This window comes from Thermobia domestica, chromosome 16, assembly GCF_964235325.1.
Source record: "Thermobia domestica chromosome 16, izTheDome1.hap1.1, whole genome shotgun sequence".
Taxonomy (NCBI): Eukaryota; Metazoa; Arthropoda; class Insecta; order Zygentoma; family Lepismatidae; genus Thermobia; species Thermobia domestica.
In genome coordinates this window covers 162,298,876-162,315,232 of record NC_137469.1, presented here as the reverse complement: position 1 = coordinate 162,315,232, position 16,357 = coordinate 162,298,876, and the positions used below count along the sequence as shown (strand labels likewise).

The 16,357-nt window shown below is 34.0% G+C and overlaps 1 protein-coding gene across 5 annotated transcripts in view; it reads right to left on the bottom strand.

Moving 5' to 3' along the window:
• LOC145673498 (uncharacterized) overlaps positions 1–16,357 on the bottom strand; it is a 154,541-nt gene that overhangs the window by 93,506 nt on the left and 44,678 nt on the right. For all 5 annotated transcript variants that reach the window (XM_081743268.1, XM_081743263.1, XM_081743266.1 and 2 more), the window contains 4 exons: positions 15,204–15,314; positions 8,492–8,650; positions 3,819–4,006; positions 443–608 (listed from right to left, as the gene is read on the bottom strand). In XM_081743268.1, coding sequence (XP_081599394.1) covers positions 443–608; positions 3,819–4,006; positions 8,492–8,650; positions 15,204–15,314 — 624 coding nt within the window. The remainder of the gene's footprint in view (positions 1–442; positions 609–3,818; positions 4,007–8,491; positions 8,651–15,203; positions 15,315–16,357) is intronic.

Here is a 16,357-nt window from a genome sequence, read left to right as displayed (position 1 = left end):
CGGTACGACGTAAAACAGAAAACTGTACACTCCATACGGTAGAGGAAATAATGTGCACAAAATAGCCAAAAATATAGTGGAAAATGTACCACTAATGCATCTGTGGTACTCACATCTACCCTAGGAGATTGACAGACTGCCATGTAACACGGCCAATGACAATGTTCTAAATTCTCCAAAGTCTTCGTAAGTTGAAGAATGACGTTTAACCGTCAAAATAAGAATTATTTCCATTTCATATCACACTTTCTACAGTCCTGTACAAAAAACTTGGATACTCTTTTTTCCCGCAACAGTTCGCAGGACAATTTTGTATTTTAGCGCAAATACCAAAAACAGCCACAGAAGATTCATGCTTTGACTTGGTAAGAGAACTCCGCCTATAGGTAAGAGAACAAGGCTATTTTGAAAAGATGACCTGGTATTATATAATTTTACTTACCAATGCTCCATCAATGCCAGGTTTTGGTCGTAGTGTTGGGGGAACCATTTCCGGCGTTAACGATGGAGGTGGATCAATTCCTTGAATTTTCTGATTTATCATCCACATTGCTAGAGCGAACTGTTCACTATTGAGTTTTCCACTTTGCTTAATATCACACAGACTCCTAAAAGGAATTGCGAATATTTTATGTAGTATATTACATGATAGAAATTAGAAGTTTCTACATACACAATCTATAGAGAACTTGTATTCGCTAGTGCCTAAGCACCTTTTAACTTGAAAATTGTAATAAATCAAAAGTATTACACGAAAAATGATATTATTTTTGTTATTTATTACAAAGAGAAACAACACTACGTTAAATACCACCGAAACAGAATTTACAGTTCCTAATAATTAAAAAAAAATAATCATTTTCTGGTATTCCATCTGTGTTTTATTATGGTTTGAAACGTAAGTTAAAATAAAACACAGATGGAATATCAGAAATTGGATTTATTTACTACAGACATCTTTGTAAAAAAATTATGTGGAATACATAATGCCTAATAATGTTTATAAAATACAAACATAACCGTTTACAAGTAATATGACAATACGTAATAGGTTAGTAGTATAAAGCAAACTAACGATCTATTTTCAACTAAGATTGAACTTCCTTTTTAAGCGACATTCATTTACTGAAATTTATAAACTATATATAATATGATGTCGGAGGATATGGAAATAGTATGAAATTAGCAAATGCCCCCACGTGTTACTGCAGGCAACATGTGTTACTTCTTCTGCATCTTTCATATAGAATTTATCTGTACCAGAGCCGTAGCTAGAGATTTCAGTGTCTGGGGCGAAGTTGAATTCGGCGCTCCCTACATTCACCTTACCAAGCTTTACATATGACTGTCTGGTAAACTTGACAAAACTTCCTTTGGTTGTATACAGGTCCACTTGGAGAATAGCTATGGAAATTTACAACTATTTACAATGTTTCATACTATTAATGTTTTTTTATGTTCGAAATAAGCGACAGAATTAATTTCCAGTAATAATTGTAAACTTTTGTAATATATTTTATTCTGTATGTGACCACACGAATAGCTTTTTAATTTCGATTATTTTATTGTAAGAACAATTTTGTGAAATGTAACTGAAATTCAGAAGCCTTCTTTATGAGTTTCTCAATATTGATCAATGGAGGTGACGAGTATGTTTAATGTTGTATTTAAAATCCAAAATATAGTTTGGCTACTGCATATGTTTGAAATTATAGTAATTACTTAATTTCTTAATGAATGAAAATTATGAATTTAAGGTTACTTATTATTAACATATTAAAAATATACTAACACATATATATATACATATATATATACGTATAATGTGTGTATATGTTTTGTATGTATGTAGATAAATAAAAATATCACGCAACTACGTATGCACAAAAAATATCCTGGCGATATAAGTAGTTGGTGGAGAATTGACCCAATAAATTCCTTCAAATTGGAAATGAAATGAAATCTTTGAGTTTTACGTCCCACGGTTATGCCGGTCAGGCTAAAGGAGACGGTGATGATGAGTAATGAATGAAATGGTGGAATGAAGAAAGTGGGAGGAAACGGGAGAACCCCGAGAAAACCCACGCACACGGTGTTTGTCCACCACAAAGTTCATTTGGCGGGGGCTGGGATCGAACCCGGGACCCCAAGCACCAGAGGTGAACGCTCTACCACTAAGCCACCGCAGTCCCCCCTTCAAATTGGAAGCATTTCATGTGTCAGTGGAATAAAAAAAAAAAATACTAGTAATAATCAGTCTAAAAAATATGAAATTCGTTGGATTAAATGCTGACCTTTTAAGTCCCTATTCTACAACTGCTTCAAATTTGAAAATGTTATTTTCCTTGTTTACCTTCATTTTTAATATTCCCTCGCAAACAGCAGCTTTCGTGCGATTGAGTCTCTCTTCACTCCTTTCATTTTCATACATTCATTCTCACCGTCGTGATTAATCCGATTGGGTAGAAAAGCATGATCAACTAAGCAAACTCATCACCATAAAAACGTATTTCAGACTTTGACCGTTTCTGATTTTCAAAACGATGAAGAGTACACTATAAATGATTACTCGGCACCTTGTGTATCACATCGTCATTAACAAATCATATATAATAACTTCTTTTAAGTAATAAGTAAAAGCTTGTTGTGACTCTTATTGAAATGTTTGGGTTGTGAGCGAAGTGAGCAAGAAAAATTTTACCAGATCTATTTCTTTGCAAACCAACAACAATATTAATTTAATAGAGCACCAATGTCTTTTCGGGGCGACGCATCGTTAGTCATTTTCAACAGGTTTTTTCCTTTCTTTTTAGTCGTTCGGCGCCCTCTTGCTATCAGCGTCCGGAGCGACCGTCCGCTCACCCCTCCCCTCCTAGCTACGGCTCTGATCTGTACTCAGTCTCGCACGCCAATCGAACACCCTGTACAGGTATATTAGTGAACAATACCCATCCCCTTTTTTCTGCCTATCTAAGTGAAATATCAAAAAACACTGAAACACATCTTTAATTATTTTAAATGAAAAGTCCAAATACCAAATTTCATGCCTCTAACCTTAAAGAATTTCGAAACATGGACATCATCTAACAAGATGTCTATCAAAATGACAAAAATAATAATAATAATAATAATAATAATAATACTAATAATAATAAAATTAAAAAAATAAATAAATAAATCTTGACCTTTACAGGGTTCATACTTATTTGGCAAGCACGATTTCCCTGGCTTTTCCAGAATTTCCAAGTCGATGGAAACCGTCCTTTATCTCTTAATCAACTTCTACTTAGAGATTTTCTTTTACGGAGAAAACATCTACTAAAAGCTCGGATGATGAAAACTGAAGCTATTTAATAAGAGAAGTCTGCTTTGTCTTTTAAATATGTGTAAAAACTAATGCCTCATACATCATCCTGGATGGGGAATGATCACATCATTTTACATAAAACTTAACTCTTACTTTTTAGTTTTTTTTTTTTTTTTTTTTTTTTTTTTTTTTTCCTTCAATCTCTGAGTCAATAGTTTTAGCGACTTCAGTTGTTACAACCATAGGACTTCTTTCCTCCTTTTTAAGATCTTTACGTCATATGCTATCTTATTTTGTCATTCTGCTTCCAAACTTATAGTTCTTTTCTTTAGTATTTCTTTCAGTTTTGAGGATTAATCTTAGCGGCCTGTGTCATACCTTCTGATAGGTTTAGTTTTGGAAGACTAATATATATATATATATATATATATATATATATATATATATATATATATATATATATATAATTTGTAATATAAATATAATTATGTAATGAAAGTCAACCGCTTACCATATATGTGCTAAAATTTGTTGAGGAACTCCAGACTGAAGGAAGACATCTTTTATTTCCGTTCCTGAGACAAATCCGTCTTTGTCGATATCCGTTTGAGTAAAAAGAATGTCATATTTGGCTTTCTCCTCAGCTGTTACCACCCAGGGCGCCACTGGCGGAGGAGGAACAACGGGTGGCATTGGAGGCTACAACACAGAGGAACAAAATAATTATAATTATAGTTTTGCATACTGGATTATAATTATAGTTCTGCATCGGGGTGCATCTAATTTGAAAATTAACGACAGACGAAAAATTAGTAGGAGACTGCATGTTAAAAAGATGAAGGCAAGAGTAATTGTGATTACGCTAATTTCAACTAAAAAAATGACCAATTATGTAAATTGGAAGGAAAAAAGATTGAAGTTTGGTGTCTATACTGTAGAAGGTTGTATTAGTAACAAAAAAGTATGAACGAGAACTAAAATGACGGATAGGAATTAAAGAAGCACCGAGGAAAAGTTTTAAAAAAAGAAAAAGAAAGAAAGAAAAGAAAAGAAAAAAGTGCTTTGGGCATTCAGGTGCCAATAGAATTGCAGGATTGCTGCATCCTTGATTGATTTTCAAAATAATAAAAAATGAAAGGGCAACATCAAAATTTAAGTTTCGTAGAGTCTATCAATACAAAAATAATAAAATAAGTAAAGTTGGCATGTCTTGGAGTACTGTTTGTCGCTAAATAATTTGATAGCAAACTGTATGAAGTAATAATTGACAATCTGTCAACTATTGTTATCGAAGGGAGAAGAAATACAAAAATGTTTTACGGAGACCGAATATGTTCGAAGATTAGGAAGATGTGTTAATTGTATTAATAAGTACTGTTTCATGACAATATGAAAAGTTGGTTTGAAAGTAGAAACAAGACTGTATATGGTATATTACTGTTTTGTATGAATGTTGGATGGCTATTGCTAGAGAGTCTAACTTATTTGTTATGACATAGAACTTGTATATATTTTATATTTGTAGTAACTTACGTTGAAATCATTCTGGTATTAAAACATGTATTTAATATATGACATTTCGTTAGCCTTTGTTTAATGTTCAGTTATAAATGAAATGAAATGAAACCTTTAAGTTTTACATCCCACGCTTATGCCGGTTAGGCTAAAGGAGACGGTGATGATGAGTAATGAGTGAAATGGTGGAATGAAGAAAGTGGGAGGAAACGGGAGAACCCCGAGAAAACCCACGAACACGGTGTTTGTCCACCACAAAGTTCACTTGGCGGCGGGGGCTGGGATCGAACCCGGGACCCCAAGCACCAGAGGTGAACGCTCTACCACTGAGCCACCGCGGAGTGTTCAGTTATATTTCATATGTACAGGATAATGTTCATGTGTTCACAGGGCGTCTACTAAAATTCCAAAATGAAATTTCGTGACTTTTTCGTGACCTTTTCTTTACCAAACCATAAAATTTCTTTACATTCTGAAGAGTTGAATTTGGGTGCGAATTAGGTCGAATTTTCATGCATGCGATAGAAGCGTGCTTTCCTTACGATTTGGTAGCGTCTAAAGCCTACCGTAGACATTTTTGGTGGTGAATTTTGACGTTTTACAGAACAAAATTTTCCAGTCTCTACTTATATTTGTAGAGATAAAAAAAAAATCGTGACCCAAAAGTTAAATTTCGTGACTTTTTCTTGACTTTCGTGACCGACAGAGACCCTGGTTCAGGTCTAACTAACAAGCCTAACCGTAAATACAATGATACTGCTGAAGTACCTGATACAATAAATACAGAAAATTAGTACACGATAAGTACTGAATGTAACAGTTATCATTTGGCTTGTGCCTTTCATTTCCCCTCTTAACCAAACATTATATTGCACTGCTTTAATAACAATAACTGACTTATGAACGAAGTTTTACAACAAAAAGATAATTTACAAAGGTATTTTCAAAAGTTTCCAACCTACCACTGGTAAAGCCGTTTATAACATAATCGACTGCCGTCTATGGAAATAACGCATTAGTTTCAACTGTCTAGGAGTCAGTTCGTTGGAGGTAGTCATTTGACTCAGTCTATATGCGCTGAAATTGCGTAACAATGCTCTAGTCGACACGGCTGTTGCTGCTAAGGTTGCAATGTTACTAGTACAAAAATCTAGGATATAGGGGGGGAGGGGAATGAATCTCCTCGAAGCCACATGCTTTCACTGAAGTCTTGGCAATAACAGACGTGTGAGCATTGTCATACAGTATGAGATCTCAGCGTACAGCGATTGATTAAAGAAATCTTAAGAGAAAAACAACTGGCAACTATGCAATTAGAAGGCCTCGAAAACTTTTAGGCCGAAAAGTTTTTTTTTAAAAAGGGGGGAAGGTTCTTTTATTCGAGTAAACACGGTAATTTTATTATTAAAATTGTATATAATAAAACTAATTTTCATAAATGAAATCTAAGTTTTACGTCCCAACTTATGCCGGCTAGGCTAAAGGAGATGGTCGTGACGAGAAATGAATGAAGAGTGGGAGGAAACAGGAGAATCCGAGAAACACACACACACGGCGTTTCTCAACTACAAAGCTCACTTGGCGCGAGCTGGGATCGAACCAAGAAACCCATGCACCAGAGCTGAACGCTCTATCACTGAGCCACTCATGCGTCTAACTCAGGTATGCAAATAACTACTCGCCCACTCGCCCGGGCTGAGTGGTTCCTCAGTAAGGGAGGAATATTTAATATCATATCGAAGGTAAGTAAATGACTTGTATTGCGGAATGTGGGCTAGTAGCTTTTTTTTTTCTGGAGTTAGTAAAAATTTATTGCTTATTTGCATTCCTGGTCTATGCATAATTTTCATGATGTAACGTTTAAACAAATTTGAAGAAGAAATTCATTAAAATTCAAGTTCATTTTGAAGAAAACAGAAAAATAACTCCCCGTAGAAACCAACAGGCAACAAAGATAGTGAAGATTAAGTCATTAACTACATCATTATGATAGGAATTAGCAACAGGGTCTCAGCGATCATTATTAGAAGAAAAATAGTATTTTCAGGATTTCGTCCCACGGTTATGTCGTGTAGGCTAAAGGAAACTGTAATGATGAGAAATGAAGGAAATTGTGAAATGAAGAAAGCGAGAAATCCCTGAGTAAACCCAACGCGCATTGTGTTTGTCCATCACAAAGCCCATTTGGCGCGAACTGGGATCGAATTGCAGATATTACGAAACTCTCACAAAGAAAAAATACTGAATTTTGTAATACAGAATGTTTAAATACAGGGTTATACTCTTAAATGCCTAGTATGACATATATATTACAATATATAATAGATTTAAAAATTAAATAGTAAATGAATACAAAATATCGGGTCTGATTATTCTCTCCTAGTACAAGTCTATAGATGTAAATTTCCCCTCTCACAGCGTATTCATTGACTCAAATCTGAAGATGTCCACTCCTAGATATTCTGTATACTGTACTAAAACAAATACCGACTTCATTTCTTTGAAGAAATTGAAATAGTTTTCTCTACTTCGCTAGATCACTTGACAGCTTCTTCCCATGACAAGTCCGGAGAAGGGTACGGGGAAATTAAATGAAATCAGTCATTTTGGTGTTTCTTGAACATTAACATGTAGACTAAAAGAGCGATTATCAATACGATCACTGATTAAAAAGCTTGGGAGAATTCAAGTGGTGCAACGAAACTGCAACCTTTAAAAAATCCATGGCTACGACATTGTACACCACAAATTTACATAGCTTGGAGTCTTTGCATCAAAAGGGAAGAAACCCTCTCTACTGAATCATTGTGCCCTCACATGCGTACCTGAAATTCAAGAATTCACAAAATATACAAACACCTCATTCATATGCCATTTGGTTACTTTTATAGAATGCTACGAAATTATAGAATCAAGGAAATGAAAATGAAATCATTGAGTTTCACGTCCCATGGTTATGCCGGCTAGGCTAAAGGAGACGATGATGAGAAATGAATGAAATGGTGGAATGAAGATGTGTCCACCACAAAATCCACTTGGCGCGAGCTGGGATCGAACCAGGGACCCATGCATCAAAGGTGAACGCTCTACCACTGAACCACCGCGGCCCCCTATGGAATCACGAATCCAGAGCATCTAAAATCATGAAACAATATTACTGACGCAGTTTACTTCGATGAGATTTAAACTTAAATCTAACATGTCTTGTAACTATTTGTTTATTTCGAAAAACGATATTTCCTCCCTTACAACGTATTTCCTAATACGAAAATATGTTTCCCAACAAACTGGAAGTAATATTAAAGAGTAAAGTAAGGCCATTTTGAGGTGGTGCACAAATTAAGCAAATATATCACTAAGTGACTTTAGAAGCTTATCACAACTTCCACTTTTACAATCTAGCAGTGTAATAAAGCGAATTTTCACCTCTTGCAGTCCCTCATTACTATACAACTATATATGTGTCAACCTGAAACTTATATTTAAGATCTAGTGTCAAATGTCCAAACAAATTTAAATGTTTGGCATAGCCGGAATTCGGCCTAGTCAAATGGATAAAATTTTTGAATAGAACAGTACTAGCATCTAATCCTACTTCTCTTTTGTCTTAACTTCTAGAGTAAATGCTATTTCAGGCATGCGAGGGTAAAAATGGATAAAACGAAGTACCTTCGTTCCATCTATTCCCAACGCTAAATTAGGCAAAACAGGTATGGCACCGGGCAGTCCGCTTGGGCTGGATTTTTTCTTCGATGGCGGAAGTAATTCCGGTGGTAGAACACTGGGAATGGTGTATTTCTCTAAAGCTTTATATACTAGATGCATAGCCTGGAAAGAAAGAAGAAAAAAAAGTTATCAACTAGAACAAACCAACTCCTTGCGCAAAATGCAATACCTAACATATTCGCATTACAGAGCATAGAATCCAAGCAGACAACGTCTAAATTAGTTTCTAAATAAATTTATCTATTACTGAAGTGGAAAACCAACCACACATGTGATTAAACACTGCATAATTCAATTATTTTTAAAACTTTTTCTGTGTCGTATTAACTTTTCCGTAATTCTGTTACTTTATAAATACAGTAGCCCATGTAAGAGCAAAGAATCAAGTTTAGAATGTAAAATATAAAGGGCTGAGTCCAAGTTTCCAAATATTCCTCAATTTACGAAAGAAAGAAAATTTGTTCAGCATTCTATGATTTGTCACAGGAAAACCATCTCCCACTAATTAAAAAAAAGAAAAAGAAAGAAAGAAAGGAAGAAAGAAAGAGAGAAAGAAAAATAAACAATGTATTTGCATAATTGCTTCATTTGTAGGATTTGCTGGAATTGCTATACTCAAATTAGTGGTCAGGAAGTAGAATCGATTCTGGACTTCCCACCTTGTATTGATATCTATCAATTTGGACGTATCTAAAGACCGGATGGATTTAATAGATCCTGTGGGTCTGATTCAACACATTAGGTCTACATGAACTCAAAAAATGATAAAAGGTAAACAATTGTTTCACTAAATAAGTACAACTGTTGATTATTTTGTGCTACATCACTCTTTCTAGATTCAAAATTTTTGAATTTCAGAATTGTATATTTTCGTTATAAATGCTGTTGTATCGAACATCTAAACTGCTGATTTAAAATCTTGTCCTTTTTGTAAAATCTTCCCATACTTTACCATTGTTATGGCACAGTTTAAATGAACAAGAATCTGTTTTAGATCAGAAAACAGTTCTCCGAATATTGTTCCCCAAATATCAGTCATAATGAAGGCCCTCCTTAATAATAATAATAATAATAATAATAATAATAATAATAATAATAATAATAATAATAATAATAATAATAATAATAATAATAAAAACAATGTGAGTACTCGACAATAACAAAACAGTTTTTTTTCCTGGCAATACTAACACCTAAAACATTGTTTTGCTCCGGAATATTTGAATTGCCACAAAACAAATAGTTCTCCACAGAATTAATATCCTTTAACAGCACATTTTATCATACGATGTACAGGAGAAAAATTTTATATTTTTAATGTTTCAATGGTCACAATACATTTTATTGCGTAAATTTTGAAAATTTTGAAAGAAGATTATAATTTTCATTTAAAGAATTACGTGCAAACATTTTGTACAGTGCTCTCTAAGAGAAGGCAATAATAATAATAATAATGTTGAAATGTTTATTGGGAACAAACAGCTTTACAGCCACAAAGTACCCCCCCCCCCCAAAATAAAAAAGAACGATTTATACAAATATAGGGCGCATGCATATAGACACAACATACAAGTGAAAGCATACAAAAAAAAAAAAAAAACATGAAATGGCTATTACAAATGAAAATACAATGAAAGTCATAAAAAAAAAGTATATATGCATAATTACCATCTCAAGTAATATCTCAAATAAAATACACTCATTCATAAGACTAAAAATGATAGCATAATAAAATGAGTATACAAAAGAGTAAAGAAATTGCATATGACCTATTAAAAAAAAGGAAAACTCGTGACCAAGATAAAAAAAAAAAGAAGTGTAGTATCCGAAGAAAAAAAAACAAGGATAAAAGAGAAAAAAGATGATTGGAAAAAAGATGAGAAAAATGCAACCTAAAAAACCTAAAAAAATATTCAAAATTATATAATAATAATAATAATAATAATAATAGATGGGCAACTTGTGGCAAAATGTCATATTTTGCCTTTTTTTTTTTTTTTTTTTTTACAAGAATCTGTGGCAAAATTATATTTATTGCGATCATTGATCATATTTGCCATTTTATGGTTGCGTCTTAAGTTTTGTTCACCTTTCTATCGGGAATACAAATCATATTTTCACCGCTATCGTGGTATGCAGATCATTAGTGAGATAGGTAATTTAACGCTCTTCATCAGAAGGAATGAATCATTTACTTCAAAGACTGAAATTCACGCATTTCAAATCAAATAACTAAAAATGATAAGTAGACACACAACAATTGATAATTTTCGTTAATAGCATCTGTAATTTTTACTGGACGGTTTCGGCCACTTTAACAGTGGTTTTGTACACCATGAAAATTACTTATATTAAGATGGACACTTTTAGTGCAAGGATTAATGGTTAGAAAGAGACCTCTTGTAAATACTTATTTATACAGAAAACTTTATGAAAATTTCTTCGTGAAATAACGAGAGAAAATAGTTTCCAATAGTTTAGGTGCCAGATTCAATATATTTAGGTTAACAGGGAAAAATCTTGAAATTTTTAGTTTCTTAATTATCACATGATAAATAACTTGTTATATGACCAATTATTATCTAATTTTTGCAGCCATTTTTGTGAAGTAAATTAGTTATACGAAGGAAAGATCCATAGCTTACGAGGGATTCTCATATTAATGTCTATAGGTTTCTCACGGTATTAGTGTCATCACTTCTTACATGACGAAACTGCTGTAAAAAGAAATTACATAAACTGTTTTTTTTTAAAAGAAAGGGTCTCTTTTCACTATGAATTCTTACACTAGAAGTGTATTTGTACATACAAACTGATTCGATTAATGTGACTAACTTTCCTGGTGAATACAGACATAGCGTAAATGCCGAAACTGTTCACGACTCTTTTATCAAGTGCTAAGCGGATTTACTTGGCTCTTTTTAACGTAATTTGATCGTGGTATTCATTAGTATATTTTCACCGCTAATATAATTTATAATTTTCTTTCTTTCAAAGACATGTTAAGGATATGTGAAGCTGTGTAAAGAAAAAGCAATGATATACAGTCACCTGGGTGTACAAAGGGAGTGAATAACTCAAAAACTGCAGTCAAAACTTCAAGAGTTACGGTAATCTGACACGAAAAGATTCATTTCCTATCAAATTACTCCAAATATTCGTAACTCAAAAGTTCAAAAATATGTTACCAGTAGTTAAATTAATGAATGGAAAAATCATTTCGATCATGCTACACAATCGTCAAATATGCAAGTGAGCTTATCTGAATTATTCTAATTTATAAAGTTGCGAATACCTTCAACCGTAGCCGGTCCATTCCGAAAGGGACTTAGTAGCAAAAATTGCTGAAATACTATGACTCCTGCACTAACTCCAGAAAAATGAATCTACCTACGTTACTGAGCGTAGAGACGCAGAACTTAAAATATGAATCTGTCGTAAATTGAAGAAAATCGAAACTTTGAAAAATTCAGCAATGCCTACGTTTTATCGAAGTTAGATATGCTATCTTTAAGATATCCTCACATCCAATGCAGCACATTTAAATTAGAAATATTTCAAAAGATTATTTACATTCCTTTCATATGAGGAAACAGAAGCGTATCGACAGATTGAGATTGTTTTATATTCATTTCAAATTTATCAATGTACAAGGATCAAAACTTCTGCAAGGCAAGATACTCTATTTCTCCACAACAAAATAAGACTGGCAACAATTATTCTCATATTTTCAAATTGACTTCCAATAGCAAACACTGTATGAATTATTTGTTGTGTTCTGTTTAATAAACAAATAAAACTTCCAGTAAATCCTTTGTCGACGAATTTTGATGAATGAAAAAGGTTTTAGAACTATACTTCAGAAAGGTCTAATGTTACATATATTCGATTGATCCATCACATCAGTAAGATATTAAACATCATATGGATCGTGTATATTTTTGAAACTATACAAGCCGAACTTTGAGGCGTGCTTTAAGCCGAAACTTCGAGTCAAATATTAAATAAATATTTTGGCAATAGAATAAAAAATGTGTATGTTTTATTTTATGTCGTGTTATCGAACAGAGAAATTAATTTCATTATGACTGTTGTTTGACATTTTGAATGTTAAGCACAACGTATTACTAAATTTCATTCTATCAGTACCATTCATATAATGAAAAATACTATGCAAATAAAAAGTTCTCAAATTTTTCTTTACTGGGCAGGTCCAAAATTTCTGGACATGGTGCACTTCTAATCCTACTTCATGACAACCTGCCTTAATTTTGTTTTACGTCCTTATGTAACAAGGTCATGAAGGACGCGACCCCACCAACATTCAGATTTGTATCAGAGGTGGTGTATTTCCACCAAGGTTACCCATGCGGCAATTAAATACAAAATGTTAGTGCTATGCTCAGCGTAAAGGTGGCCAGAATCGCCATCATATCTTTATCCCTAAGTGAGTACAATAATATTAAAAACTTAATCTTTCTCCCTCAAATTTTTTTTCTCTCATTCTTACGTAGGATTGCAGCAAGTGAATGTCTTCCTTTCAAATATATTACCTACGAATGCGACAATGTTTGTATTATGTGCTACATCTTCATTTTTCGCAGATCTCTTATTTAAAAGAAAATCATATTTCTACAAAGACATCTTATCTGCGCATTTGCTGTATACATTTCATCATTATTTTGTGCAGAAGCTAGACTATTAAAATGTAAAACGTCAGTAATGTTTATAAGTCACCCTGATCGTCTTCAGGCAAAATAGAAAGAGTACAGAATTTAGAGATCTTATTTGTTCATTTATTGAAGATCTGATGGTGAGTTTTAGTTAAGACACAATTACAAAACTGAAAATATCCGTACATACGATGAGCATTCGGAAAACAAACACCGATTAGTTTTAACAAAAGAGACACTGACCAAAGCTTAAAACCCACTTTATTTTAAATTATAATTTGTAACTGTTTCGGATATCTAGCATATCCTTCTTCAGACACTAAACTTTGTCATAACAATATTTATATATGTCTATTTTCATTTATTTTCGATAGTGTCTGAAGAAGGATATGCTAGATATCCGAAACAGTTACAAATTATAATTTAAAATAAAGTGGGTTTTAAGCTTTGGTCAGTGTCTCTTTTGTTAAAACAATCAATCCAAAGCCTTGAATGGTCTTACTACCGATTAGTTATACAAAATGAAAAGAACAACATTTATTGGAAAATACAATTGTTACATACCTGAAGGTTCCCTCACTTCTCTACATAATCACCAGCTTCATTTAAACATTTGTCGTATCTGTTTACGAGCTTCAGAATTCCAATATTATATTCTTCTGCCGCCGGTTCATTAAGCCAGGTAGTCAATGCACTCAAACAAAAGACAGCTCGCACATTTGCACAGCGCAGCTCACTCCTCTATCTTTTCAGGGTTACGTGGGTTTCCGTAACCGTTGCGAAACGCTGTGAGTGCAGGTTGCAAGAAGTCGCACTTGTGAAGCTGCGGTGGTCAAAATGAACTGCGTGATTGAATTGTGACTGTTAAGTAAGGGGTTACATTCGATTTCTGAACACTCAAAAGGTGAAACCGGCAGAAATTTCCCGTCAACTGAAAGCAGTGTATGGTGATAATACAATAGCGTAAAATGTTCAACAATGGACAAACAAATGTGCATGATGAAACTCGACCTGGACGCTTATCACAGAAGGCCTGAAGACTGCAGCGATCAACAGAATCTTTCAGGACAGGCGCGTAACTCTCGACGAATTGCACATGTGTTTCCAAGCATTTCTCGTGCTTTGCTTGGGAAAATTGTCGCAATCTCGGCTACAACAAAATTTATGGACGAGGGTTCCGCGGCAATTAAATGACCAACACAAAACTCAAGAGAATGGGCTCAGCATTGACGTTCTTGACATATTAGACAAATGGAGACGCTTTTCTTGATCAGATTGTGACTGGTGATGATACGTGAATGCCTCACATCACCCCAGAGAGCAAGTGCCAATCACTTGAGTGGCATCATCCAAAACAACCGAGAAAATTCAAATAGACTCAACACGAAAGGTCAGGCAACTGTCTTTTGGAATCGTAAAGGTGTTCTTTTAGTGGATTTCGTCCCAAAAGGCACTATTATTAACGCAAATCGTTACTGTGAGACTAAGAAAACTACAGCGAGCCATCCACATCAGGAGGTGACGAATACTTTCTGAAGGCATTGTGCTTCTTCACAACAATGCCCGCCCTCACACTGCTACTGCAACCCAAGAATTGACGGATCAATTCGGATGGGAATTCTTTTATCATCCATTCTATATTCCGAACATTGTTCTTAGCGATTCCCTCCTTTTCCCCAAGTTGAAAGATTTTCTGGGCAGTAAACGTTTTGGAAGTACTAAAGAAATAGATAGGAATTTTGAAGCTCGTAAACAAATACGACAAACGTTTAAATGAAGGTGAAGATTATGTAGATAAGTGAGGAAAGCTTCAGGTATGTCCAATAAATAGTGTACTTTTCATTTTGTGTAACTAAACTGTCTTATTTTCTGGGTGATCCTCATAATTTAATATAGAACAGTTTACTTATTTCTGCTGAAACTTCATGTAAAACAAAAATTTCAAGTTTTACTTTTCGTACGTACGCATGTGTGACACTTACCACGGTAAATTCATGCCTGTCTAACATTCCATCTTTATCCATATCGGCAAGATCCCAAATTTTTCCTAACGTGTCCAGGGGCAGTTTAGAATCCATCATTACACCTTTGACCTGAAAATAAAATATAAAGCTGTCAAAAATTATTTTAGTTTATATCACTTGAATGCCCCGAAAGACATGAACCAATATTAAATTTTTTGGTGATATCCAGATTCTGTTTCTTTGTCTTTCGGCACATATTTAAGTATAAAAAAATAAAACAAAGTGAAATCTCTCAGCGACCATCCCTCTTAATGACCAAAATACTGATGTCAAATTATATGAGGTTACCATATTTCGATTCCCGGTTCAACTGCCCGGGGCTCGTATTATGGTGGTTACAGTGTTGGACTTACGTCCAAATAGTCTCGCGTTCGACTCCCGGCCAGTGCATTTTTTTTCGTCCACCCAGCGTCGTGAGATAAACTGAATAAAAGACGTAACGGCTACTAAGTTCATGAAGCTTCTTATAAGTTGACCATGTGTTCGTTGTTAGGATACACGTGGTTTCGTAGATCGCTAATATGACGTTGGAGCAGGTTCACGCACTCGAAGGACTTTCACATCATGGTTAGTTTAGTTCAATTACCCATCCCAACTCGAACAGCAGGCAGTAAAGGTAAGTATATAAACTCACTCTTAAGGTTAGTGTAAAGGGACAAGTTTTGTCGATAGATGTCACTAGTTTTCGAATCTCCCCTATAGTTTTTTTTTTTTTTTTTTTTTTTTTACCTTTCACGAAAATTTACAATTTCTCTTACAAAATTCAACCTAGAGACTTCAAATTTTTAGAGAAGGAACTTCATAACCTATTCAAGGCAACAATCCGTGTCGATTTTTTATTTAGAATTTTCTTCATTGTTGAAACAGTTCCATTGTTAAAGGTTTGGATATCCATTTCAATAATCAAGCCATTTCAACAATGAAAAAAATTTTAAATAAAAAATCGGCACGGATTATTGCCTTCGATAGATTATGAAGTTCCTTTTCTAAAAATTTGAAGTCTCTAGGTTGAAATTTATAAGAGAAATCGTGAATTTTCGTGAAAGGTAAAAAATACATGGGAGAGATGTGAAGGCTGTAGTGTCATCTATCGGCAAAACTTATCCCTTTAA